The 26,864-nt window shown below is 51.4% G+C and overlaps 2 protein-coding genes across 3 annotated transcripts in view; one reads left to right on the top strand and one right to left on the bottom strand.

The window, feature by feature from the left end:
• FANCM (FA complementation group M) overlaps positions 1-2,425 on the top strand; it is a 55,699-nt gene extending 53,274 nt beyond the window's left edge. The window contains exons 21-23 of the mRNA XM_088166466.1: positions 175-778; positions 1,243-1,534; positions 2,213-2,425. Of these exons, the coding sequence (XP_088022592.1) occupies positions 175-778; positions 1,243-1,534; positions 2,213-2,342 (1,026 nt within the window). The 3' untranslated portion in view covers positions 2,343-2,425. The remainder of the gene's footprint in view (positions 1-174; positions 779-1,242; positions 1,535-2,212) is intronic.
• Positions 2,426-3,344: 919 nt separating this feature from the next.
• MIS18BP1 (MIS18 binding protein 1) lies at positions 3,345-16,487 on the bottom strand. 2 transcript variants are annotated; one of them, XM_088166468.1, is made up of 17 exons: positions 15,935-16,487; positions 15,197-15,311; positions 14,505-14,605; positions 13,742-14,244; positions 12,900-12,976; positions 12,238-12,368; positions 11,243-11,333; positions 10,856-11,028; positions 10,084-10,247; positions 9,514-9,622; positions 7,996-8,824; positions 6,834-7,006; positions 5,740-5,879; positions 5,150-5,298; positions 4,584-4,668; positions 4,015-4,057; positions 3,345-3,863 (listed from the first exon to the last, which is right to left on the bottom strand). In XM_088166468.1, exons 1-17 carry the CDS (start codon positions 16,470-16,472, stop codon positions 3,769-3,771), a joined length of 3,516 nt encoding a protein of 1,171 aa, XP_088022594.1. In that variant the 5' UTR covers positions 16,473-16,487; the 3' UTR covers positions 3,345-3,768. The 2 variants fall into 2 exon arrangements, with proteins under 2 accessions (XP_088022594.1, XP_014741374.2); XM_014885888.2 differs by lacking the exon at positions 15,197-15,311 and having other exon boundaries at positions 14,505-14,621.
• Positions 16,488-26,864: the final 10,377 nt, after the last annotated feature.

Here is a 26,864-nt window from a genome sequence, read left to right as displayed (position 1 = left end):
TCCAGGTTTTGTTGAACTTCTTAGTGAAAGCTGCTGCTTTTGTCATCCAAACTCTGGGATAATCAGCTCAGCTCAGTGGGGAGACTGATACAGGGATTAAAATGTCAATGTGAAAGTGTTGGTATTGCAAAACAGCTTTTTATTGATCTGATCTGTGATTTTCAACACTCACAGGTGTGTAGCTCTTTGAAGAAGACCCACGGGAGCAGCTCAGGCTCGGCGTGTCCTGCTGTCCCAAACCCTTCCTCAGCCCCAGCTGGGAATTCCCGAGTTCCTGGAGAGCAGAGCCCCTCCCTGGCTGGGAATTCCCGAGTTTCTGGGGAGCAGAGCTCCTCCCTGGCTGGGAATTCCCGAGTTCCTGGAGAGCACAGCTCCTCCCTGGCTGGGAATTCCCGAGTTCCTGGAGAGCAGAGCTCCTCCCTGGCTGGGAATTCCCGAGTTCCTGGAGAGCAGAGCTCCTCTCTGGCTGGCAATTCCCGAGTTCCTGGGACTCATGGGACTCAGAGCCCCTCCCTGTGCATCCTGGCGGACAGCCGGGAGATCAGCTCGGGGCTGGAGGTGATTTCGAGCCTGCGGGCCGTGCACGGGCTCCGGGTGCAGATTTGTCCCCTGGGCAGCAGCGATTACATCGTCAGCAACCGCCTGGCCGTGGACAGGCTGCTCCAGTCCGAGCTGCAGAGCCCCGGCAACAGGAACAAACTGAGCCAGAGGCTGCAGCGCCTGCAGGGCATCTTCGAGAGGATCTGTGTCATTGTGGAGACTGACAGGGTCAGGCCAGGTGGGTGCTGCCACAATTCCCTGCTCTGACTGGGCACAGGGAGTGGATTCCCACTGCCAGAGGGCAGGGATGGATGGGAGACTGGGAATTGGGAATTTCTGGCTGGGAGAGTGGGGAGGGGCTGGGGTGGAATTGCCAGATTTGCTGTGGCTGCCCCTGGATCCCTGGCAGTGCCCAAGGCTGGGTTGGAGCAGCCTGGGACAGTGGGAGGTGTCCCTGGGATGGGATGGGATGGGATGGGATGGGATGGGATGGGATGGGATGGGATGGGATGGGATGGGATGGGATGGGGTGGGATTTAAGGTCCCTTCCCAACCCAAACCATTGTGGGATTCCATGTCAGGGACAAGCACAGTTTTATCCATGCACAGACCTTTGTTTCACTCCAAACATCCAAACTCTGCAATGCAATGATTCCACCAGACAATAACAGGCTCTTGCTTTCCTGTCCTTCCCCTCCTCAGGAGAAACTTCCCGGTTTTTCCAGAGGACTCAGTACTACGATGGAGTGCTCTCAGCCTTGGTCCAGGCTGGAATCAAGATCCTCTTCAGCTCCTGCCAGGAGGAAACTGCAGCTTTGCTGAAGGATCTGGCTCTGCTGGAGCACAGGAAGGACGCTGCCATCCAGGTGCCCACGGAGCCCGAGGGGCACGGGCGGGACATCCTCAACTTCTACCTGAGCATTCCCAACCTCAGCTACGGAGCTGCCCTCAACCTCTGCCACGCCTTCGGCTCCATCACAGCCGTGGCCAACAGGTAACACCAGCAGGGGACAGGGCTCCAGGGCAGGGCCTTCCACTCCTTCTTCTGCCCTGGAACCAGGGAGAGCCTTCCTGCACCTTTCCTGCTGTGTTCACTGTTCAGGAACTTCCTTCCTGCACCTTTCTTGCCGGGATATCTGCTCAGGGAATTCCTTCCTGCACCTTTCCTGCTGGGATGGTTGCTCAGGGAGAACCTTTCCCATCCTCTGCCAGGAGCCTTTCCTGTCCCATCCCAGCTCTTCACACATTCCAGTCTCTCCCAATGAGCATCCCAGGGCGCTGACACGGGCTCTGCTTCCATCTCCCCTCCCTCCCTCCCGCTCCTCTTTCCCTTTGCCATTCCCTGTTTTCACTGCTCAGGTGCTGCCAGCGCTCGGGCACCTGTGCAGAGGTGACCGCAGCAGCTCCCGGTGCTGTCCCAATCCCGGTGCTGCCCCATCCCGGTGCTGCCCCATCCCGGTGCTGTCCCAATCCCGGTGCTGTCCCAATCCCGGTGCTGCCCCATCCCGGTGCTGCCCCATCCCGGTGCTGCCCCATCCCGGTGCTGCCCCATCCCGGTGCTGTCCCAATCCCGATGCTGTCCCAATCCCGGTGCTGCCCCATCCCGGTGCTGCCCCATCCCGGTGCTGTCCCATCCCGGGCTCCAGGGGCTCCTCCCGTTCTCTCTTCGCAGCTCGGTGCCGGCGCTGGCGGCGGGGGCTCGGCTGAGCCGCTCCCAGGCCGAGGAGCTCCAGCGGTTCCTGCGCCACGACTTCGACCTCCAGCTGCTGCCTCAGCCCCTGCCCGCCAAGGGCAAGAGCTGAGCCCGGCACTGCGGGCCCTGCACTGCACTTTACCCGCTCGGGACTGGCTGTAAATTATGGAAATAAACACTTGTCAAACCTCAGGTTTGCGCTGGCGCTGCCCCGTGTGTCCCCAGGGTCCCCGGGCTGGGGGAGATCATCCCGAATTCCAGTAAAAACCACAATAATGGCTCGGGTACTTCAGCAAAGCTTTGGGGAGTGATGGCGAGGACCCGGCCAGCAGCTCCTGCCGTCACTGCAGCGCTGATCCCTCCCGTGTTTCCAGGTTCAGCAGGGAATTGCTGGGTGTTCCCGGGACAGGGTGGGGCTCTGCGGGCCCCAGGGCAGCGCCTTCCCCGCTCCTTGGTGCCTCTGCCCGAGCCTTCCCCAGCCCCATCGCCGCAGCCTCTGCTGCCACCAGCTGGAAAAGGACCGGGATCGGCATTCCCGATCAGCACTGCCCGGGAAGAGGCTGGGACAGGGAGAAATCAACCCCTGGAACAGGAGCTGTCCTGGGCAGCCGGGATCAGCCACCCTCACCAGAGCTGCCTCAGCCCTGCAGAGTCCAGAGGAATCCACGGAGCTGCTCCAGGGCTGGAGCTGCTCTGGATCCAGGCTGGGAGAGCTGGGAATGTTCCCCTGGAGAGGAGAAGGATCCAGGGAGAGCTGAGGGCACCTAAAGGGGCTCCAGGAGAGCTGGAGAGGGACTGGGGACAAGGGATGGAGGGACAGGACACAGGGAATGGCTCCCAGTGCCAGAGGGCAGGGATGGATGGGATGTTGGGAATTGGGAATTCCTGGCTGGGCTGGAATTGCCTGAGTGGAACCCTGGCAGTGCCCAAGGCCAGGTTGGACATTGGGACAGTGGGAGGTGTCCCTGCCATGGCAGGGGTGGCTCTGGGGGGGATTTGAGGTCTCTTCCAACCCAAACCATTCCATGATTCCAAACCAAGAGGATGAAGGATCCAAGCTGCACAGCTCCTGGATTCTGCCACCCCACAACAACTCTGAGGAATCAGTGAGTAAAAAAAGCTTGTCCTTGTTTATTACATTAAGGAAATGTAACAATTGAAGCTCTCCCTAGAGTAAATTAAAAAGCAATTTCAGTTCCTTCCAGACTGTACCTGAGTTTATTACACACACAGCCTAGAAGATATTTTAACTTAAAATGGATCAGAACTTGGCAGTCATTGGTAACTATGTACATTGCTCCTTCCCAGGAGAAAGGAGACATGGAGAGGAGGAGCCTGGACATGGAAGTGCCATTGTGTACACATGGAAAAGCCAAGCATTGCTGGCAGGGGGGGAAATGAGGTTAAACCACATAAAAGCACGGCAGGGCAGCTTTTCCAAACTGAACTTATCATTCCAGAATTCCCTCCCAAAGGGGCAGCAGAACCTCTGTGCTCTGAACAGAAAGTCTTTAACAACACAGCCACAAAGTCCATCAGATGGAAAAGTAGAAATCGTCCTGATCCTCACTGGATGTGTCTGGAGTCTCAGCTGTGAAGAGCTTCCCCACCACCCGGGTCGGGCTCACTCCTACAATAAAACCAGGGATCATCAGGGGCTGTCCCAGTGGGAAATGGGGCAGAGGAGGTTCAGAGAGCCAAGAGCTGATGGACACAGCTCATGGTGATGGAGAAGGAAGGGGAGGAGCTGGCAATGAGGAGGAGGAGCTGGCAATACTCACTCTTGGTTCTGCAGGAAGCCGGAGTCCCCAGCGCAGCTGTGGCCTGAGGGAGGGAAGGAAGGAAAGAGGCTCAGCCAGGGCTGGCACCAGCTCAGCGTCCCCATGTCCCAGAATTCCCACAGCTGCTTTCCCTGAACCACAGGCACAAGCTGCTCCTGGGATCCCAGGGTTTTATGGAAAAGCCAAAGGAGCTGCAGAGCCTGGGAGAGTGGAGGAATCAATACCTAAATTCAGGAGCAAGGTGACTTAAGGTCACTATTAGGAGTTGGACTGGATGATCCTTGTGGGGCCCTTATGGGTACCTCAGGATATTCCATGGCTCTATGGTTATTGTTCCTTTTCCCACTGTTCAGAAGAATTTAACAAGAACCTAAAGATAATGAAATTCTAAAAGCAATGGAGTTAATCCTGACAATAAAGAGCTCCATTCTCACAAAGGAACTTCCCACAGCAGCAGACACCAAACCCAGGGAGGGTTCCCATTTTCCATCCAGTGCACACAGGGGGGCTGTGATGCCAGGATTCTGGCCCAGGTGGCAGTGGGGAGTGTCCAAGGAAAGCAGCATTACCGATTTCTTCTTGATCTTGTCCCAGATGCCTCTGCTGCCCCGCGTGTTCTTCTGCATGCGGAACACGTGCCGGTCACAGTCATTCCTGGGGGACAAGGAGCAGGGCTCAGGGGGGCTGGAATTCTGCCATGGAACCCTTGGGATGCAGCCACGGACCCCACAGGGCCCAGGGGAGCTGCTGAACTGAACACAGCAGCTGCTCTGGGGGCACAGGGAGGAGCTGGGCTGGATCCTGGGCTTGCAAATCCCAGTGCAGGGATCACACAAAGCCTCATCCCCTTCCCAGGGCCAGCCCAAGCCCAAAGCCCCACTGGCTCCAGTGCTTTGAGCAGAGCAGGACTGAAGGCTCTGCTGAGGCTGAAGCCCAAGCCAGGGCCATTGCCAGGGCTGGGAGCAGGAGCTGAGCAGCTCCAGCAGCACATGGAGCTCCAGAGGGAAGAGCTCTGCCCCAGCAGGAGTGGCTGCAAGTGAGCTGCTGCCCCAGCTCCAAGAGCCACCTCTCTCAGAGCCACAAAGAGATTTTGGGGCAATGTCAAGGCTCACAGAGGGCTGTGGGGAGCTCCTACCTGTTGATGGGGACCAGCATTCCCGGGCTGATGTGCTCACACTGCGGGGTTTTCACGGAGGGGAGGAGCCCTGAGGAGGGGGAGATTGGGAACTCTGACAGCGTGAAATCCTCGGCGTCCTCGTCCCAGCTCGCTCGCAGTGCTGGCAGCTGCAGAGCCACCCCAGAGCCATCAGTCACCTGAGCCCGGAGCCTCTCCCCCCTCTCCAGTCCCTCCATTCCTCCCTGCCCTGGATCTGACTGCCCCTGTCCCTGCTGGGGCACAGCCCCAGGACACAAACCCCTCCAGACCCTGCCCAGCGCTTGGCTGAGGGGTTTTGGTGCTGCCACACCCTCAAAAAGTCATTTCTGGTTCCAATCCCAAGCTCCAAGCTGCCCAGGAACGCTCAGAAGGGAATTACTCAGGGGGTGCTGTCACCATTCAGAGGCTCCTCCCACCCCGTCCAACCTTCTCACTGCCACTGCAGCAGTGAAGGAAAGAAAGAAACCTCTTCCCACAGAGCCCCAGGATTTTACTGGTGGAACAGGAGCCCCCTCCCCTGGCACACCCAGCAGGAGAGCAGTCCCTCAGTGCTGCTGTCCCAGCTTTACCTGCACCCTCCTGCTCTGGAAGGGCGTGGCAGTGAAGACATCTTCGTGGTTGTCCTTGGGCAGCTGCTCCAGGAATTCCCTCATCTGCTGCTTCCGTTTGAGGGTGCCCACCTTGGCAGTGATCACTGCCTCCTTCTTATCTGCAGGATCCAAACAGGAATTGTCTGAGACAGCAGCGATGGGGTTAAAATTCACTGCTTTGTATCCATGGCAAACCTCAATCCAATCCAGCCCCCAAATGAATCTGAGGAGGGGGGATGGCAAACACCAGGGAATGGGACTGGGCTGTGCTGACTCCACGCTGCCCTTGGGCATCCAAGGACCCAAATCCCATGTGGACAGAGCTCTGCAAGGAGCCTGGGGCCTGCTGGGCCTCCAGGAGCCTCTCAGGGTGTCAAGGGCTCTTTGCCCTGAGGGGTCAAGGCCAGTGAAAGTCTTCCCCTCGTTTCAACAACTGGAAAACTCTACAAAGAACGTTTCTCTTCTTGTCACCCCAGTCATTCATGACATCCTCCAGCCTGCACACCAGAAGGTGACCTGGCTCACTGTCACACCCTGATGTGCCCTTGTGGATTTATCCCATGGAACCACAATTGGTGAGGCTGGAAAAGCTCTCCCAGCCCCAGCACTGCCCAGGCCACCACTGCCCCATGTCCCCAAGTGCCACCTTCATAGGGCTTTTAAATCCTTCCAGGGGTGGGGACCCCGAACCTCCCTGGGCACTTCCAATCCCTGCCCACCCTTTCCATGGGGAAATTCCTGCTGCTCTCCACCCTGAGCCTGCCCTGGCCCAGCCTGAGGCCGTTCCCTCTCCTCCTGTCCCTGTTCCCTGGGAGCAGATCCCAAATCCCCCCGGCTGTCCCCTCCTGGCAGGGAGTTGTGCAGAGCCACAAGGGCCCCCCTGAGCCTCCTTTTCTCCAGGCTGAGCCCCTTCCCAGCTCCCTCAGGAATTCTCCATTCCCTTCCCAGCTCCCTCAGGAATTCTCCATTCCCTTCCCAGCTCTGCTCCCTTCCCTGGACACACTCCAGCCCCTCAGTGTCTGAATCCCAATTATTTACCAACCACACAAGTCTCACAAACAAGATGCTGGTACCTTTCTGCTCAGATTTTCCTGATGTGCTTTTCTTGGGCTGCTGCTGTTTGGAGCCTCTCCCCTGCTGCTCCTCCAGGTGTTTCTCCTGGCACTCCTGGGCCGAGCGGGACCCCACGGCCATGGCCACGTCCTGCCAGAAGCCACTCTTGTGCTTGGGGAGCACCACGATGGCCCTGCCAGGACAGCACAGGGACATTGTCACCACAGGGACCTGGGGGCACAGCCCTGCAGCCTGCCTGGAGAGCACCTGTGCTGGGATTGAGGCAATTTGGGCTCTGGCTCTGTTGGAGCAGCCTGGGACAGTGGGAGGTGTCCCTGCCATGGCAGGGGTGGCACTGGATGGGATTTAAGGTCCCTCCAACCCAAAATGTTCTGTGATCCTGTGGTGTCTTCTCTTCAGAACAGGCAAATTTATTTAAACACCTTCTTGTGACAGATGTGCCATTTCCTGCTCACTTCACAGAATTTTGGGTTGGAAGAGACCTCCAAGACCATCGAGTCCAGCCCAGCCCAACCCCTCAGCCAACCCATGGCACCCAGTGCCACATCCAGGCTTTGTTAAACACACCCAGGGATGGTGACTCCACCACCTCCCCGGGCAGACCATTCCAATACTTTATCACTCTTTCCATGAATTTTTTTTTCCTAATATCCAACCTATATTTCCCTTGGCACAGCTCTAGACTGTGCCCTCTGGTTGTGCAGATCTCCTCAGACCTGAGTTCCTGCTCATCTAAAAGAGCTAAACCCAAACATGGCCATTTTACACTCGAAGTGTCTATTAAATACTGCCCAGTGGTTTAAGTAATTGGATGATGGATTAATGAAACACTCTTGCAGTTAACCTGCCCTTACCAAACTTGCTCACAGCAACTTGTCATGGTTAAATTGTTACTGCAGTCTGGGGAGGGAACCTGCTCTTCTCACCTGTGGCCTTCACCATATTGTACTGATGTTTCCACATGGGAGGAAGATTAATAGGGAATAATAATTCCAATTATTGTTAGGGAATAAAAATAGGGAAGTAAGAAATTAAATATTTCTAATAGGGAATTAAAACATAAAGGAAAGCTGGGAAATGATGAATCTGAAAACCCTCAATCCAGACCATTCAACCTCTCCTGATGCCTGAGGAAAACTTTGAACACAGAAGAGCCCTTACCTGTGAAGCTTCTGCAATTCCTTCTCAGACCAACCATCACCTGCCCTTGGAAAAAGTTCCAGAGATTTCTGCCCCTTTGGCCTCTCGTGCTCTCTGGTTTTTGCTGCTGAAGCCCTGTCGGTGCTGGAGTCTCCACAGCCTATTTTAATTCGGGGTGCTGTGGCATTCCTGTCCTTCCTGTGAAATTCCTCTGGCCCGGTTTCAGACTCGGTGTCAGACTCGAGCTGGTTCCTGCCAGGGCTGGCTCTGTGGGCAGCCAGAAGGGAAGCACTGGACTCAGAAGATGTTTTCCCTTCAGGAGGGGGCTCAGACTCCTCACTGGACTCGGGCCCACTCAGCCTCACCAGCACATTCTGGGAGGGCTTTTCTGTCCTTTGGCCACAGGACTTGTTCGCACCATCTCGGGAACTTTTAGAGCCAGAGCAAGGTTTCCAGTTCCGAGACTCTGGTTTTAATATAGATTTCTTCTTCCTCTTGATCAGCAGTGGGGGGTCCTCACTGGACTGCTCCCCCCCATCCTGGTCTGAGGGTCCCTGGGTGAGGAGAACCCTCTCCTTTGCTGGGAGGTGCTGCTGGGCTGACCTGAGGGAGCTCCTGTAGCCCTGCTCTGCAGAGCCTGCTGCTCTCCGTGCTGGCCCCGGGGCTCTGCTGCTCTGCTTGTTCAACACCTTGGTGTTTAAGGAACTCCCCCTGGCAGGGAGCTGGGATTTCTTTTCTGTGGCCCTGATTCCAGGATCATTTTCCTCATCCGAAAGGAGGCGCCTGTCCTTCCTGCTGCCGGCAGCTCGGGATTCTCCTCTGGCCGTGGCTCCTCCGTCCCTGCTTTTCCCTGGAACAGACAAGAGGCAGAGCCCCTCAGGGAGGTGCAGGGTGGGTGGGTCCTGCTGTGCTTGCAGCACAGGGATCTGCACCCCCTGCCAGAGCTTTACCTGCCAAACTACAAACTCAGAGCTGCTCTCAAGGGCTCTCCGAAACTCTACTGACTGAGCAGGCACATCCCCAAAGCTCTGCTCGTGCTCCTGAGAGCTTTTCTGCAGGAAACATTGCAGCTGCTTTAAGAGAGAAACTTCTGCTTTATATTGCAAGTTCTACTCAGGTTTCTATCACTGCCCAAATTCTAACAAAACCAAATTTTTATTAAAAACTCAGTTAATCGGGTTTTTTTGTCAACATTTCACTTCTTTCATTCACATTAAAAAGCAAAGCCAGGCCCCCAGGTCACTGGATTGGTGAACTCCAAATAGTCCAAATCCCTTCATTTCAATTTCCAGAATGAAATCCCTGTGTTCCCCCTATGTATTTAACAAAGTGATTTACAAACACAGTTCTTGTTTGGAGCTGTGAAACTCCACATGAATGCTACTCTGATGATGCTTCAGAGAAAAAGCAGTTGATCATTAAAATATTTGAAACATTTCTTTGCATTAACAGACCCAACCCTACTTCTCCAGCACCTACTCACAATCCCACTGATTCCACTAATAATTTGAAAATAGAAAAAAAATGTTTAATTTTTACCTTTACTTTGGCTTTTTAGCATTTCCTCTGTTGTCTTCATGCCTTCCTTTGGATTTCTCTGCTTGGATTCTGAACTGGTCTTTCTTTTGGATTTTTCACTACTAAGCATCTTCAAAATAAAACAATTGACTCTAAAGCTAATTTATCTCCTTTTCTCCAGGCTGAGCCCCTTTCCCAGCTCCCTCAGCTGCTCCTGGAGTTTCAGCCCCTTCCCAGCTCTGTTCCCTTCCCTGGAAATGCTCCAACCCCTCAGAGTCTTTCCTACAGTGAAACACCCAGAACTGACCCCAGGATTTGAGGTGGGACCTCACCAAATTTCTGTCTGGTACAATTACCTTCCAAAATAACCCTGATTTTTTCCTCAGAAACAATTCTCCATTATGTCAGATTTAGAGACCACAATTATCTGATGATATGGGCACAAGACTATTTTTTGGTGTGTTTTCCAATATTTTGATCATTTTCCAAAATCTCCTTCCTCTCCAGGTGCCTCTAAGAGCTGTACCTGTCCTGTTCCCCACCTGGCCAAGGTTAATAATCCTATTGAAGTCACACTTCAGGGGATCTTACCAGGCTGAGATAATCCACCCCCCCATTTTCTATGGTGACATTCAGGTTCTGATCCACAAACTCCCTCTGCCCACACCAGAAGTTCAGGGGGGGTTTGACGAGGCGCCCGCTGCGGGTGTAGACCCTGCTCGAGTTATTCCTGGTCCTCTCCTTTGGTGTTATGACTGCAAGGGGAAAAAAAAAGCCCAAACAAAGAAGAGTTTTGTACCCAGTACTCCATGGAAATTTCAGTTTTGTAGGTTTCACGAGCAGAGGAACAAATGTTTAAACAATTGTGTTTAAACTGGACTACAAGGGAAATGTAAAACATACACAAAGTTGTTCTTTTCAAAGCACTGTGATAGAAATAACAGGACTAAAGTAAGAATCTTCACAAATTATAAAATTTCCTGTGGGGAACTTTTTACTTGGTTTAGAAGGTAATAAATACTGTGAAAGTGGTTTGAGGAGGGACAACAATAAAGAAAATTTGTCACATGGAACAGCTGCTCACTGAGACAAATGAGAGTGAAAAATAAATGGGAATGATGAGAGGAAAACATAAAAGCTTTTAAAGTGCTAGCAAGGAAATCTGATTCCAGCAGGAACAAACAGAACAATGGGGTTTCCCCAGAGCCATGGCAAGGCAGGGCCTGCACTCAGCCTAACCAGGGGGCTTTTCCAGCTTCACAGCCATTTCCTGGGAACACAACCAGCATAATGAACCTTTCCACAACCCACGGCAGCCACCCCCAGGTGTCTTTACTAAAGGAAAGGATTGTTAAATACTCACAGGTATTCTCATCACTCCCTGGTGATGCCTCAGAGGTGGAGTTCCTCAGTGCAGGTTTCTTTGCATTCCTCGCTGAGCCTCTTGCTGCTTCCAACACATCAGTTCGCCTCACAGAATCACAGTTATTCTCCTCATTTCCTTCCACATCATTACTTCGTGGTTTTCGTTCTTTCCTAATGGTTTGGAGTTTGAGACAAGAAATAACAACACTGAGGAAGCTGTTCTGTAACAAACAGTGACGATGTGAAATCCTGGTGGGCACAGCAAAGCGGCTTCATGTCCACATCTAAAACATTTCACAGCTCCTCTGGTGTAATATCCTCAAAAAGCAAAGTCTCAATGAACACTTAGAACACTGCAATGATAGAGAATCTCCAAAGGAATTACCTCCTCCTTTCCTTCAGGAACTCCTCCACGTACTCCTTCCACCTTGTGGAGAAGCCGAAGGTGAATCTCTTGGTGAAGCGGTAGGGGAAGCCTGAGGGGAGCACAGGGGGAGGAAGAGCAGCTCAGCAGGGTTGGCACCCACTCAGGGGACACGAGAACCCCCCCCAGAGCCTCCTCAACCCAAACACCACAGCAACCGAGCCACACAGTTCCACCCAGCACATTCCAGTCACTCTCAGGCCGAGGAAACCTCTGCAGCACTAGAGGTTCTCTCACTCTGCTCACAAGTCTTGTGCTGCTACTTTTCCTTCTCAGAATATTTAAATGGAAACAAAAATGAGTTCTTAGCAAAGGAAGTAATAAAATCTTCAAGTCAGAGAGCAACCAGATCAGGTATTTATCAGCAGGGACCCCAGTGCTGCAAGTGAGGAGGAAACACTGAAGCCACAGACACAGTTTTGGGCCTGAAAGAGCCAACAGTGAAGGTGTGCTGGGTAAAAAATGGTGCAACACACCTGGGGCACACCTGTGTTAGGGGAAGTAATGCTGAGGGAATGGCTGGAGCTGGAACAGGGGTGGGGGGTCAGGCTGGATTTTGGGAAAGGTTCTTCCCTCACCCAGAGGGTGCTGGCACTGCCCAGGCTCCCCAGGGAATTCCAGAACTCCAGGAGAGTTTGACATCAGGAATCCCAGGGATTGTTGGGGGCTCTGGGCAGGGACAGGGGTTAGGATGATCCCTGTGGGCCCCTTCCAGCTCAGGATATTCCATGATTCCAAGTATTTATTCCACCTATGCCACAGAGTATCTTTGTGTCCTCAGAGCTGCCTGTGAGCACTGACAAGCAGCTCATTGCCAGAGGAGCACAGAGAACAAGAAGAGAACAAATCCTTTATTTCCATCTGCATGGAAATCCCATTTCCTTCCACATCCCACATGCTCCAAACCGAGCTGGAGCAGTCTGTCATTTGTCAGGCACTCAGCATCAGCAGCTCACCTTCCCTCCTCATGGCAGCTGAGTCTATCTTGCCCTGCAGCAGGTACACAGCACCCGTGGAGGTTTTCACCTGGTTGTGAGTGAGGCGCTCTGTGATGGCGCTGCTGTGCCACAGCAGCTGCCTCATGTCCCTGCCAAAGACACAACATCATTCCAGAGGGACTGCAGCCTGAGGGAGCAGTGCTGATCCCTGCTTTCTGAGGGATTCAGGTGCTGGCAGGATGTGCTCTGGGCTCGGTTTTCCTTTCTTAGCCTGGAGCTGGCACAGCTCTGCCTCACCTGGCCCTGGGGAAGGGGACAAACCGAACATGTCACACTGCAGTGTCACTCACGGGACAGCAGCTGGACTGAAGGCAGCTCATCACAGCAGCCCAGCTGGGGTGGGGCTTGGAGCAGCCTGGGACACTGGGAGCTGTCCCTGCCCGTGGCAGGGTCCCTCCCACCCCAAACTGTCCAGAGCTATTTGAGATTTGATTTATTCCTCTGAAGCTTTCTGATTATCTCAGCACAGGGCTCTGAAAGGATTTCACCAGTAGTTCCCTGCATGCTGGCTCTGCCCCTCTGGCCCACACAAAGGAATTGTCTCTTCCTTGATCAAGCTTTGCACCATGACCTGGTGTTTAGAGGTTTACTTTGCATTTAAATAATGAACTGGTTCTTACTTCCTTTTCCCTTCCACACAGATTGCCGTGTTTCCATCCAGCACTTTAATCCTCCAGCTGTTCAGGCAGATGCTTTTCTGTTCCAGAGAATAAAAAAGAAAAAAAGAAAAAAAAAATCCTTTATTAGATAGCACCCCTCCGTAATCAGATCCAATTACAAAAAGCATCTTCTAAGCTACAAATCTGGAATATTAGAGGTTATCTGATCCTTGGCTCAGTCCTGAAAATAACTTGGTTTAATTCAGGAAACACATCAGACACTCTTGGCCGCAGTGAGGGAGAGGAGAACAAGTGCCTTGATTTCTGCAGGAACCAAGGGAAACCCAAGCCTTGGGCAGGTGTTTGTGCCAGGCTCCCAGGGAACCCCAGGGATGCAGCACTGCTTTCCTAGGATTTATTCAGAAAGGGAGGAATGCTGCAGGCTGCACACTGCTCTCCTGGCAAAAGGTTCTGCTGCAGTTCAATTGAACACGAGTCTGATGTTCCACAGGAAAGCCAAGCCTCTCCCCTCCCCGCCAGCAGGGCACATTCCTGCATGGATTCATGCCCAGCTGGGAAAGGTCTCTCCTCCCTGGATCTGAGCAGGCAGGGCCCATGATCACACCATGGCTTGTGCACACTAAACCAAAAGTGCTTCTTTTACATAAAATACCCCAAACCCTGAACATCATGGAGCATGGGGAAAAAAACAACCCTTTGCATGGGAAAATTTACTGGTAAAATCTAATGGGATAACAGTTTATTCTCTTCTGAGTGTTCCTTGCTTTTGACAAGAAAAAGAGTAACTTTGAGCTGTCAGCCAGAGGAATTTCATTTTTCCCTACAGGACTATTTCCTCCCACCTCTTTCCGTGCTTTGCCAGCAGGTTGATCGACTGGTTTATCCAATGAGACCTTGGGGCCTTCTGCCACCTTCTGATTCCTTGGAATGTGGACTGGAGAGGCGACCACAATGTCACAGAGGCACTGGGAAGGCTTTTCAGGATTAGTCTCTGGTGCCTTTTCCACTGCTGGAGCAGCTGGTTTTTGACTGGGCTGCAGCTCTCTGCTGTCTTTATCAAGCTCTGTACGTTTTGCTTCTCCATTTCCCCACCTTCCTTCTACCTGATCCCCGTTTTCCCAAGGGCTGGAGTTTACTTGCAAAGGAGTAGCCACTGTACTTTGAGACATTTCTCCATCAGCATCCACTTCTATAGATTCCACCAGGAAAACATCCACATCATCCTTATCAGAGTCCACATCCTCTGCAGCCTCATTCCCTGGCTGCTCAGCACAAGCAGGCTGGACTGAAGGGTTCTCCACACCCGTGAAAGGAGGAATATTCTGCTGGGTTTGGGTTGAAGGCGCTGTAGGTGCCCATTTAAAGGAAAACAAAAGGAATAACAAAGAAATTAGGGATATTGAAGCAAAGAAACAAGATGCCCAGGGAGCAGGGCTGTCCCCTTGCCAGGAGGGATCCAGAGCCCTGTGGATGTGGCACTTGGGGACATGGGGCAGTGCTGGGGGAACAGCTGGACCTGATGGTCTCAGAGGGCTTTCCCAAGCTCAGCAATGCCCTGGTTCTCTGACTGGAGCACGTTTGTGCTCTCCAGAGCACCCCCAGTACCTTTGTGCTGCTGCTGCAGTTGCCACTTCACCCGCAGGAAGAACTTCTGGGGGGTTTCCAGCACGGGAGGCTCTGCAGGGAGCACTGTCAGGGGCTCCATCCCAGGACAAGCTGGCTCTGGAAAACAACCAGACAAAAAAAAAAAACCAAAAAAACGCAAAACCCTCTTTCAGTTTGGGGAAGAAAAATATTTTTTATGGCAGGTGGAGGAGCAGGGGGGCAATAGAATTTTTTAATATGCTTTTTATTAAAAACAAACAAATAAACAAAAAACAACAACAAAACAAACCACAGAATCCCAGAGTGGTTTGGGTGGAAAAGGACCTCAAATCCCATTCCACCCCTGCCATGGCAGGGACACCTCCCACTGTCCCAGTGTCCAACCTGGCCTTGGGCACTGCCAGGGATCCAGGGGCAGCCACAGCAAATCTGGGAATTCTGTGCCAGGGCCTGCCCACCCTCACTGTAAAAAAGGGTCACATCCAGCTGGGTGTCAGCTGCAAACCTGCTGAGGGTGCCCAGGATCTCACCACGTCATGGATAAAAATATTAAAGATAAAAGCCAGCAGGGAGAGCCCTGGATTATGCCCCAGTGGGATGTCAAACCCCAAGCAGGGTTCCACGAACCTTTCTCTTCTCTGCACAGACTGCATGGAATAATTACAGTAATTTGTTTTGATTTTTTTAGTTATAAAGTGGTTTTGAAAGTGTTGCATGGGTCAAGCCCACTCTTGAACACAACAAAAGGAAGAGTTAGAGTCAGACTGAGGCAGAGGGGGAGGAACCCAAAGGGAGGGAGGGAATCCTCTATGATACAGAGCAAGGAAGAGACATCAGCACTGCTACAGACACATCTCAACACCAAACAAACCTCACCATCCAACCTGATTTTATCCCATCATCTAGGGTGCAACCAGTGCTGGTGCCAGTGTTTTTCACACCCACTGAGGTGCTCTGGCTGCTTTTTCCAGATCCTGAAAGAGCCGTGAGTGGGACACAGGGATAATGTTCACACCTGAGACAGCTCTCCTAGAGAAGCTGTGGAACAACAATTCCTTCCCAAATGTGCCCAGGCTCTGGACTGATGGGTGCTGGTATCAAGGGGCTCTGTCCTCCCCATGGGCCTTCCAAGAAGGAAGGATTAAGGCAATTGGCAGCACCATTGAGAGTTCTTTCCTATCAAAAGATGACGGCAGCGTGCTCCAAAATAATCAAAACCGTTTGGAAAAAGGAACTATTAATAATTCCTGACATTTGGAATTGTGCACTGCTGTAAACAAAGAACTAAAAGGTTTAAGAGAATGCGAAAATCAGGAAACGCAAGATGTCTGAAAGTTCCACGAAATTTACATCTCTGTGCTTTTTATTCCAGCTATTCCGAAGGCAAACAAACCATTGTCATGGAGTCACCGAGGGCGCCTGGAACTCACCTCCTCTCTGCTGGGCGCTGTCCGCGGCCCGGGCCGTGCCTGGCCGGTGCCGCTCGGCCGCGGGGCTCAGGATCACGTCGGTGCCGGCCCTGCGCTGCTGCTCCGCCCGCGCCTTCATCCGCTGGAAGATCTTGGCCGGCGACTCCTGCGCGGGCGGCTCCGGAGCGCGGCGCTTCGGCGGCCGCTGGAGGCCGGGGCCGGCCCGGGAGCCGGGGCAGTTCTGGAGGCTCGGCCACTGCTCGGCTGTGCCGGCCCGAGTGTAGGGACCAGGCCCGGCCCGGGTGTGTGGACCAGGCCCGGCCCGAGTGTGTGGACCAGGCCCGGCCCGGGTGTCGCCCCCAACCCGGCGCTCCGACCCCAATATGAGGCTTGCCTGGCTACACAGCAGCTGCTTCAGCGGGGTGAGCGTCCCCGCGGGGATGCTGCTGAGGGACACGGAGCGCAGCGGCGGCTCTCCCCAGAAGCGGCGGCGGCTGGGGGTCGCGACGATGTCGCAGACTGCGACGCAGCTGTCACGGGCGGGTCCCGGCTCCCTCATGGCTGCGGATCGGCGCCGCCGCTCCGGCCGCAGTCCCGGGCCGGCCGCGCTGCCCTCACGGCGTCCCGCGCGTAGATTCGAGCGCAGCACCTGCGGCCGCCGATTGGCGGAGGAGGCCGCGACTTTGGGCCGAGACCATCGCGCGCGGACGCGGGGAGTATCAGGGAATAAAGGCATTGCTAGATGGCGTAGAGACGGGCGGCAGCAGGCCTAGACTATACCTGAACTCCCCTCTCCTCGGCGCAGTGGTTCGGTCCACGTGTGGGCGGGCTCCGCGGCCGTTGGCGCTGAGGCGGGGCCGGGCAGGGGAGGAGCTCCACAGGAATTAAAATGGCTTTTAAAGTCTTCGTGGGGCGTAGCCTTGCCTTGTTGGAACGTTTCCGGTGTGCTGGGGTTACCGGCCGACGGGAGGAGAGTGAAGTGCGGGAGGCACAGCTCGGTTTCCCCAGCCCCGAGCGCGGCCGTGCCCGTGAATAACGAGAGGTGCGAGGAGCCGGGCACGCCTGGCCCCAGTGAGAGTGCAGGGCTGTGTAAAGAGCCGTCAGTGCGCTCTATTAACTGATAAATATTGGAGTTAATTAGAACTCTGCAGGCCTGGCAGGCTCGGGGCTGTCCTGGCTGGAAGATCCTGCAGTAGGAGTTCATAGTTAAAGCGAGAAGCAGGGGGAAGTTATTTGAATAATGCATTAAAAATACACGATAAATGGGAATCCTGGGTGTACCAGCAGCCTGGCTCTCCCTAAGCAGCCGCAGTGGGATCAGTGTGTCTGGTTCCTAAATCCCAGCAGGTGGGTTAGAAACGCAGCTCTGGGGGATAAATTACTTCGGTGTGTGCCTGTTAATAATAAACATCTGTGGTAAAAAGTTGTTATTTCGGGGTCTTGTTTGCTACTTTGTAGCTTGTTGCAATTACGGAAGACTGGGTTCATTAGAGGAGGAGATGAACGTGCTAATTAGCAGCCCAATTAATAGAGCAGAGAGGAGCTGTGCTTGCTGCTCCCCAGATTTCCAAAGGATTCGGGCAAAGGAGCTGCCAGGGATGCAGAGTCGGGATCAGAGGCAGGTAAGGGTCAGGGGAGGGGACCAGGAGCTGGCCAGAGAACAGAAGGGATCTCTGCATTTCTTCTCCTGGCATCTGCCCCTGGATTTGGGGAAGGAATGGGCTGGAGAACGTGGAAAAGTTACAACAGGGATAACAAAGAAAAGCTGCGTTTGGGTGTTGCATCAGTTAAATGTCTGATTGTGGTTTTTGATTCACTGACTTCATACAGATATGTCAGGAAAATTAATCCACAAACACCAGGGGTTTGTGTCCGAAAAGGAGACAGAGGAGACCTTTTGCTTTATTCGAATAAAGGGAGAGGCCATGGGGTCTCTCATTCCCCTGAGCTCTCTCAGATTTTTGGAGGACTCAGCCTCCTTTTTATCCTATTTTTCCAGCCCCATTTCCCTCTCTCTTTCCCCATGGGCTGAGGTACCTGAGAGGCACAGACTTCCCAAACCCCTGATACCTGAAATTCCCCTCTAATGTATAACCCTCTTTGCATTTTTAATTCTTATGGAATTCATGGTTTTCCCCCTGTTGCTTCTTTCATCTTTCGATATCCAAATTTCATTTATCAGCAAACCTGCAGTTTGTTTGTAAAGGGAAATCTCTTTTTCCATTCATCAATCAGTGGAATCCATCCCATGGTTATCTCTCAATGCTAGCCTTATCTACAAGCAGATCCACAGCTCATTTGTAAAGACAAATTCAACATTCCTCGCAGATAGCACGGCTTCATTTGGTTCATTTCTCCTTACAAAGCACAAAAAGCCCCATCCAATCCATAATTTGCTCCTTATATTTAATATCTTAGTGCTCCCATCGTTTCTTAACTCCTTATCTGCTCAGCTTTTCCCTAAATGATCAGAAGCAAAGAAAATTAATTTTGCTCCAGTTCCTGCAGAAGCCACCCCTGTGCTTCCTTCCAGGAACAAAAGAGAATCCACAGGAAATCAAGTGAGGGGAAATTGCTTCTTTCCAGGAACAAATGTGTGTGTGAGATTTGTGGGTGTCACTTGGGTCTCTGTGGAATTCACACGAGTTTTGTCAGAATTCCTAAATTTGTGAGCATGGCTGAGCAGGTCCCCTTCTGTGTTTGTGTGACCAGATGCCAGTGGGAGCTTTCCAAATGGAATCCCAGAGTGGTTTGGGTTGGAAAGGACCTCAAATCCCCCCCATTCCCACCCCTGCCATGGCAGGGACACCTCCCACTGTCCCAATGTCCAACCTGGCCTTGGGCACTGCCAGGGATCCAGGGGCAGCCACAGCAAATCTGGGAATTCCAGCCCAGCCAGGAATTCCCAATTCCCAACATCCCATCTCAATTTCCCCTCTGGCAGAAATGCTTTTTTTTTTTTTTTTTTTTTTTTCCCCCCTCCATAAGTAACATTTCTTGAATAAATTTTTAAGCTTGTTTGCTGTTTGTTCCATTATTCAGAGAAGAAAGACTAATCCAGACTAAGCAGGAAAAGCTGTTGAGGATAAAAGAGTTAATTTGATTTTTGTTGAGTGTGGGTGGTTCTGGAGCAGGGCAGGTGTACCTGGAGACAATAAATGCAAATTTAGCTCCAGGCCTCTAAGTGACTTCTCAGCCTCATCAGCTGCTTGTGCTGTGGGTTTAAAAGGAGAAAAGTGGATTTTTTTGGGGGATTTATCTCACCAATTACCAGGAAGGACCTAAAACTGTGAGTCCTGCTGCTTCTCTTTGGGATGGTGGCTGATGCTACTCAACATCTTCCTGGAAATAAAAGAATTAATCATGGGACACAGATGATGATTGCATTGTAAAGAGTTTTCCAAGCCCCCCCATTCCAGCCTTCTGCCTCTTTAGTTCCCAGTGGAGGTGCAGCTGCTGAAGTTTCCTATTTTGGCTGCAGAAATAAAACCCCAAAAATCTGTGGTGTGTGGATTGTAGAGCCCAGACCCCTCAGTGATATCTGTAGTGTGGGGTTCAACTGGGGGAAAAAAAAACCCCAAAACACTCCTTGCATGGTGTTTGGCTGAGGGGTGTGTGCTTTTCCATGGTTTTTCATGGAAACATTGAAGGTTTTTCCCTTTTTTTGGGTGGTTCCTTTGACAGGTCTTGTCTACTAATCACTCCTGCCAATTATATATATTGAGTATAGAGGTATAAGAATAATTATATATATTAAGTATAGAAATATCAGAATAAATATATATGTTGAGTATAAAGGTATAACAATATATATGGAGTGTAGATTATAAGAATAATATATATATTATGTATAGAGTTATAAGAATAAATGTTTATTCAGCTTTTGGGGATCCTAAATCAATTAATTGTATGTCTGGAAGCAAAATCCTAATGCTTCTTTTGTTTGGGGCAGCTGGAAGAAAATACTTACATTTCCTATCTTTATTTATACATATCCTTACATTTCCTATGTTTATATATGTACTTACATTACCTATATAGGTAATATATAGGTTTGGTTTATTAGTGGCTTTTAAATGCAGGAATACAGAATAATCTTCATTAAACCTATGGAAACCTTTTCCTGCTGCAAATTCCTGCTGGATTTCACTTTATTTCAGACTGACTGAACACCCCACACTGTGCTTGTGGTGTTTTATTCTTAATTCTTCTTTTCTTCCTCTGCTTTAGGATTATTTATATTCTCAGCCAGCAGCTCGGGGGATGAAAGGAGGTTGTGCTTTAGGGATAGCAGAAAAATAATGACTAAAAATCACTCTTTGCCAGGGCCGGGGTTCCCCGTGTGAAGGAACATTCCTGAGTGCCGGGGGGAGCCGGGGATTCCAGAGGGAAGGAAAAGCGCCGAGGAGCGCTGTCCCCACGAGGTGGCAGAGCCGCCTTCATCCATCCATCCATCCATTATCCATCCTCCATCCTCCATCATCCATCCAGCCTTATCCCGGCCTGGGATGCTCGGGAGCAGGAGCTGGAGCTGCGGGAAAGGGCAAAGCCGAGCCGGGAATTCCCTGGATTTGGCTCGGGAAAGCTGCGGCTGCTCAGGGCTCACACGGAGCAGCCTTTGGGCTGCGTTTTGCTGCCAGTGGGACACACAAATGATTTTGGAAAGGACAGCACCCAGGGAATGGCTGGAGCTGTGTCAGGGGGGTCAGGCTGGGTTTTGGGAAAGGTTCTTCCCTCCCCCAGAGGGTGCAGGAATTCCAGAGCTCCAGGAGAGTTTGGACACCAGGGATGCCAGGGTGGGATTGTTGGGGAGTCTGTGCAGGGACTGAGATGATCCCTATGGGTCCCTTCCAGCTCAGGACGTTCTGGGAATGATTTCTGATTTGAAAAGGAAGCAGCCCCAACTCAGGCAGCTCTTCTGGTGGCTGTCACCTCCGTGAGAAAACTGTGCCTCCCTTCCCTCCTCCCTGGAATGGTTTTGCTTTAGGAGTTTCCAGCTGCTCCCCTGCTCAGCTGCAATGAGGAGCAGCCTTCCTTAGGAGCTTGTAACCCCTCACTCCTGTCCTAACCTGAGGTGTTGTCACAACCTGAGCTCATTTTTAACTCACCTCTTCTTTTCCCACTGCTGCTGGAGTGCATCCTTCATATTCCCTGTAGTGCTTGGCTGCTGCTTCCTTGTTTCAGGGTACACGTGTTCCTGGCTGGTTCCTAACCCCTGGTTCATGCTGGCCCTGCTTTTTACCCCATTGATTCTCTCATTTTCCTTATTGTTCCTGGCTGTTCCTAGCCCCTGGCTCTTGCTGGCCCTGCTCTTTACCCCACTGATTCTCTCCTTTTCCTTGTTGTTCCTATTTTTTCCTAGCCCCTGGCTCATGCTGGCCCTGTTCTTTACTCCACTGATTCTCTCCTTTCCCTGAGGTTCTGTCCCTGGAGAACAATCCCAGCCTGTCCAGGCACTGCTGCTGCTTCTCTGGACCAGTTTCTCTCCGAGTTTGGGATTTGGAGCTTTACCTGCACCAAGCAGGAGGAATTCTCTGTCCTCATCATCATCTTCCCTTGCATCTCCTCAGAATGAGAACTTCCAGTTCGGTTATTAATTACAATTCTGGCTCGAGAGGTTTCTGTGGGGCATTCAGGTGTAGTTTTTCTAAAATCCAATCACCATTCTGGTAATTAATCTGCCACTCCAAGCTCCCTCAGTGTCCTCGTGTTGCCTGGCTGGTCTGTCCCATTAAACACTCTGGAGCTTTTGGGGGCTGCTCACAAGTCTTGTGAAAATTGTCTGTGATAAGCTCAGGTTGTGGTCAGTTAATAATCTTATTGAAAGAGTGATTGAATAGAAAATATTTATTTGCTATCATCAAAAATGAATTTTCCCCTCAGCATCTTTACAAGCACAAAGGATAAATATTTGTTTTATGCATTCTCTAAGAGTTACTGTATTGATTCCCAATAATACATCCAAGCTATTACAATCATTCACCCTGTTATTATTTTAAAATATCTTTGTTGTCCTTTCCCTTATTGTTAAAGTTTTATTTTTACTCATTTTTGTAACTTTCCTTCTCTTTGGAGTGTTTTTGCTAAGTGATCCCTTTGAGTAATCTCCATTGACTGCAAGGCTGATTTTTATTTAAAGACAGATTTATTGTGCCTATGATTAATACACAGCACGGTGTGAGGATGGAGTGTCCTGGTTTGGGCTGGGATAGAGTTCAATTCCTTCCCAGGAGCTGGGGTTAAACCACCAGAGGCTGATATTATTTCCCTGCAATGGGAGATGTTCTCCCAGTGCCATAACCTGCCCCATGATTTGGCAAGAAGTTCTTGCCAAAGGAATTTTTGGCAAAAATTCCTGTGGCTCAGAAGTAGGGTTGTTTTAAAGAGGATTTTTCTTTGGTGGTCATTTTCCAGTAATGAAATTGCAGTGTTTCCATTCATGGAAATCACCTCAAAAATAACAAATAGATCAAATTTGTTCATCTGAGCAAGGCCTGAGCTAAAATGGTGTAAAATAGGACAGAGCTTAAGGCAGAGCCCTCTGCTTTTCCTGTTTGTTTTGTTTTTCCTCACCAAGGCCTAAGCCACTGCTGGAAAGGCTCCATGTGTAATTCCCTGCTAAGTGAAAATGGGAAAAAGAAATGTTCTCCTCAGTTCTTTAAACCAAGAGCTGGTAATTTCATTCTCTCCTGGAGTGTTACTCCAGTGGTGATGAGATTTAGCCTAATCTGCATTAATGCTGCCTTTTAGCATTGGTTTAGGAAGGAGCCCAAAACCCCACCTGGAGCTCCACAGGGCTGTTCTGGAACAGGCACAGAGCTGGAGATCCATCCTTTATAGGGAATAATAAATGTTAATGCACTCCTTAGCATTTCAATGTCATGATTAAATATTCCAGAGCCTTATTAATTGAATATTTTATATTCCTGCAAATGGCCTTGATCCTCACAATGGCATACTAATTCCAAAGGAAGGGAGAGGGAACATGCTCAGATTCCTGCAAGGAGTCCCTGCAAAGGAGGTTTTTAAAGTGACTGCATTCATGGGTTCTTGGGCAAGTTTCTGTGCATGGAGCAGGGACATGAAGGCAATGTGGATGTGTTTGCATTTTGGATTTATGGGGTTCCAGACTCACATGGATAATTTGCTGGTGGTGCTGCAAGGAGAAACTCAATAATGGATTATCCCAAGGGATTAAAGTTCTGTAGGTGTCAGTCACCAACCCATCAGGGACACCAACGTGGTGATTCTGGAATGTAGAGCTGAACCTTTTCCCTCTTGTTAGAACTGAAGAAAATTCCAGGCTGCTCCTCCCCTAAAGTCACAAAGAGTGGGAAGGTTTGACAAGGTCCCAAAGGGAATTTGTGACCCTGTTCAGGAGATGAGGAGAATTCCTGAGGGAGCTGGGAAGGGAATGGAGAATTCCTGAGGGAGCTGGGAAGGGGAATGGAGAATTCCTGAGGGAGCTGGGAAGGGAATGGAGAATTCCTGAGGGAGCTGGGAAGGGGCTCAGCCTGGAGAAAAGGAGGCTCAGGGGGGCCCTTGTGGCTCTGCACAACTCCCTGCCAGGAGGGGACAGCCGGGGGGATTTGGGATCTGCTCCCAGGGAACAGGGACAGGAGGAGAGGGAACGGCCTCAGGCTGGGCCAGGAGAAGTTGAAATTGGATTTTAGGGAAAATTCTTTCATGGAAAGGGTGGGCAGGGATTGGAAGTGCCCAGGGAGGTTTGGATTCCCCATCCCTGGAGGTGTCCCAGCAATTCCTGGGGGTGGCACTCAGAGCTCTGGGATGGGCACAGGGTGGGCATTGGGCACAGGTTGGAGTCCATGGGCTGGGGGGGATTTTCCAGCCTCAGGGGTTCCAGCATTCCCAATTCAGTTTTCTCCTGGCAGAGCTTCCATGCAGGGTTACAGGCAGTGCATGTTATTATAGATTTCAAATACATTTCTTGCTTTTCTTCTTCACATATTGCAAAAATAGCTTATTTATTTGTGAATTACTATTAAGACTCTCTGGGAGGCAGCCAAATCTGCCCCTTTGTAAAGCCAAAGTTCATCAGTCCATTTATGATGAAATTTATGGTCAGATATGGAGTTTACTCCACACTTTTGTGGCTATCCCAGCTCACACTGACACTCGGCACTGGTGACATCTTTTTCCTTCCCCTCTCTCCTGTTCTGATAAAACTTTATGTTATTGCAGCACTTTCAAGACAAAAAAAAAGAAGAAAAACCTGTTAATAAAATTATTTTCCAAGAGCCTTGGTGTCCCAGCTGGGCCTGGGAATTATCCAGGAGGCTGGAGAAGCAGCAGTGAGAGGGAAGCAGTGATGCAATGAGAAGGGAAGCAGGGAGCCACTGTGGGTTGCCATGGCTACTCCAACGTGTGGCTCCTGTGTCCCTTTGGATGGCTTCATTCCAGAGCTGGGGCACTGCTGGCACCGAGCCCACCCCCTCCTGGCACCCCCAGTGCCACCAGTGTGGGCTGGGAGGGGCGGGAAGGGGGCACTGGGGGTGTCCAGGAGGGGCGGGCTGGGGTTTGGAGATGCTCGTGAGGATGAGGAGCAGCTCGGTGGGATGTGGGAAGGGTCCCTGACTCGGGGCTGCTGCACATGACCCTAGGGAAGGAGGGGTGGCACCTGGAATTCTCGATTTCCAGGGAATTAAGGTCCCTTTAAGCATTCTTCATGCGGGGTTTGTGCAGTCTGGTACTGCCGTGGTGCTGGCACTGATCCCCCTTCCCTGCCAGTGCTGGATCCCTGTGATCCAAAGAGAATCCTGAGGCCTCCACAAGAGTCTGCTGCTAAAGAAATTTGGGAAGAGATGCTCCCAGGGGCTGCAGTGATTAAACAAAATAGAAGTTTTGATTGGATATTTGGAATAAATTGCTGGCTAGGAGGCTGGGCAGGGCTGGCACAGGGTGCCCAGAGCAGCTGTGGCTGCCCCTGGATCCCTGGCAGTGCCCAAGGCCAGGTTGGACATTGGGACAGTGGGAGGTGTCCCTGCCACACTGGATGAGTTTTAGCTCCTTTCCAACCCAAACCAGTCTGGGATTCCATGAATATCAGCTTTGCCAGCGAGCAGGTAATCAAGAAAAGGGAAGGAGCAGAATTTGGATTATAGGCTAACTGTAGAAAATGACTGGAATATTCTGTCTTCTTTTTGAAGCATTAGCAACAGGTCTAAAAGGACATTGACATTTTAGCCTTTCAGAGGCTGCAGAAGGGGAGGTTTCTGTGTTGGGAAGTGATGGATGATGCTCCTTGCTAAGTGCTTTTATTCTCTCGAGGTGTGTGGTGCAATAAAGGCGAGCCCTTCCTCCTCACAGGCACTCACAGCTGGCCTGGTGCTGCCCTTTGGGCTCGTCCTGGTGATCTCTGCTGGCCTCAGCAGGGCCCCAGCTCTGCATTGATGGACACACAGGCTGGCAGATCAAAACTCTGTTTGCCTGCTGAGAGGAAAGCAGCCCTTGGAAAGTCTCTTTCCTCAGGGTTCGTGGGTTAAATTGGGCAAACAGCTCCTTTCCTCTGGAGCTGTGAAGGATTTCAGAGCACTGCAGCTTCATGCTCTGTGCTTTTCACTGAATTATTGCTCTGTAAGTCCCTGGAATGTATTTACCTCTGCTCTCGCTGGCAGTGAACACAAAGAGCAGCAGGAGCAGAGCTGAGGAAGCAGAAATGAGCCATTTTTTACCATTGCCAGCCCCAAAATGTGGCATTCAGGCACTGCTTCACCTGGGCAGTGCTGGCTGCTGCCAAGGAGGTGATTTTTATTTCCTGTCAGTGCCCTGGCAGGGTTTGACGCTGGGTGAGTGTTGCTGATCCTCCCGAGGTTTTATTTCCTCCTGCAGCACAACCCCAGAGCCCAGAGGAGCTGTGTGGGAACTGAGAGGTGTCTGCTAAGAAAGCAGGAGCCTCTCTTGAAATGGAGAATGCAAACCCCCTCCCTCCAAATTATTATCATTTTGAAATTAAGGGGCTCTCAGGCAAAGCCATGGGAACAGGAATAACAGTTCTCTGCCAGGACAATTCCAATAGCAATGCAGTATTGCAGAGAACAAACCCAGAGCAGGGGCAGAGGGAGAATCCAAGGTGCCCCCGTCAGTCAGGCAGGGTTGGTGCAGTCCCATTCCATGGTGGCTGCATCCTCCTGCAGTGACAGATGTGGTTCTGCTGGAGCAGGGCTCCTGCACAAGGTGCAGTTTTCCTCCAAAGCTGCAGGGATGATGTGCAAGGCTCTGGTTTTCCTCTGGGATGCAGTGGGAAAAGGCTGCTCTGCTGTTCCAAATCTCCCCTTTGATCTGGGTAGGAAATGCTCGGCTCCTGCCCTGGCTGGAGCATCTCCCAATGGGATGATGGAATTTGATCAGCCCTGCCCTGGGACTGCATGGCCATGAACAGGAGAGATCTCCTGGAGGGAGGATGGGCTGTGGGCAAGATAAAGAACACTGCAACAGCTGGGTGAACAGCTGGGATAGAGCACACACTGCTGGGCACGGCCTGAGTGCAAAACTGAGACAAGAACTTCCTTTGTGTAAGTTATAAATTCTTCCCCCATTTCACTGTGGTTAACACCCCTGTGTCTGTCACCAGCTGAGTGCTGCTCCCAGTCCTGCTCTCCAGCTGTATTCCCATATTGGCCACGATAAAAATGCAAGGAGGAGAGTGCAGCACTCCCTGTTAGTGAGAAGTTACATTATTGAGGGATTTTTCACCGCCTCATGCTGTGTATCATGAAATTACAGCGAGATAAGCAAAGTTTTATTTGCCCACTGTCTGGGAGACAGCCTTTTATTTGAGATTCAATTTCTACCACCCATGTTTCTGGAATTATATATGTAATTAACTGACTGTGGTGTGACAATGACAGCTTGGAAGTGCTAAACTGCTGAAGTTTTGTGTGGAAAAAAATCCATCCTTGTGCAAGCTGGAGGGGGGCCTGTGCTGGCTGCT

The sequence above is a fragment of the Sturnus vulgaris genome, chromosome 6 (assembly GCF_052056855.1).
Source record: "Sturnus vulgaris isolate bStuVul1 chromosome 6, bStuVul1.hap1, whole genome shotgun sequence".
In the NCBI taxonomy this organism is placed as follows: Eukaryota; Metazoa; Chordata; class Aves; order Passeriformes; family Sturnidae; genus Sturnus; species Sturnus vulgaris.
The sequence above is the reverse complement of the archived record's forward strand: the minus strand, read 5'-3'. Positions and strand labels throughout refer to the sequence as shown.

Excerpts from the sequence above, each read along its gene's own strand:
- MIS18BP1 (XM_088166468.1), bottom strand. The coding sequence starts at position 16,472 with ATGAGGGAGCCGGGACCCGCCCGTGACAGCTGCGTCGCAGTCTGCGAC. Across the intron at positions 9,623-10,083 it reads GGGTGGATTATCTCAGCCTG|ATGCTTAGTAGTGAAAAATC; the intron begins GTAAGATCCCCT and ends TTTATTTTGAAG. Across the intron at positions 7,007-7,995 it reads GAATTGCAGAAGCTTCACAG|GGCCATCGTGGTGCTCCCCA; the intron begins GTAAGGGCTCTT and ends CTGTCCTGGCAG.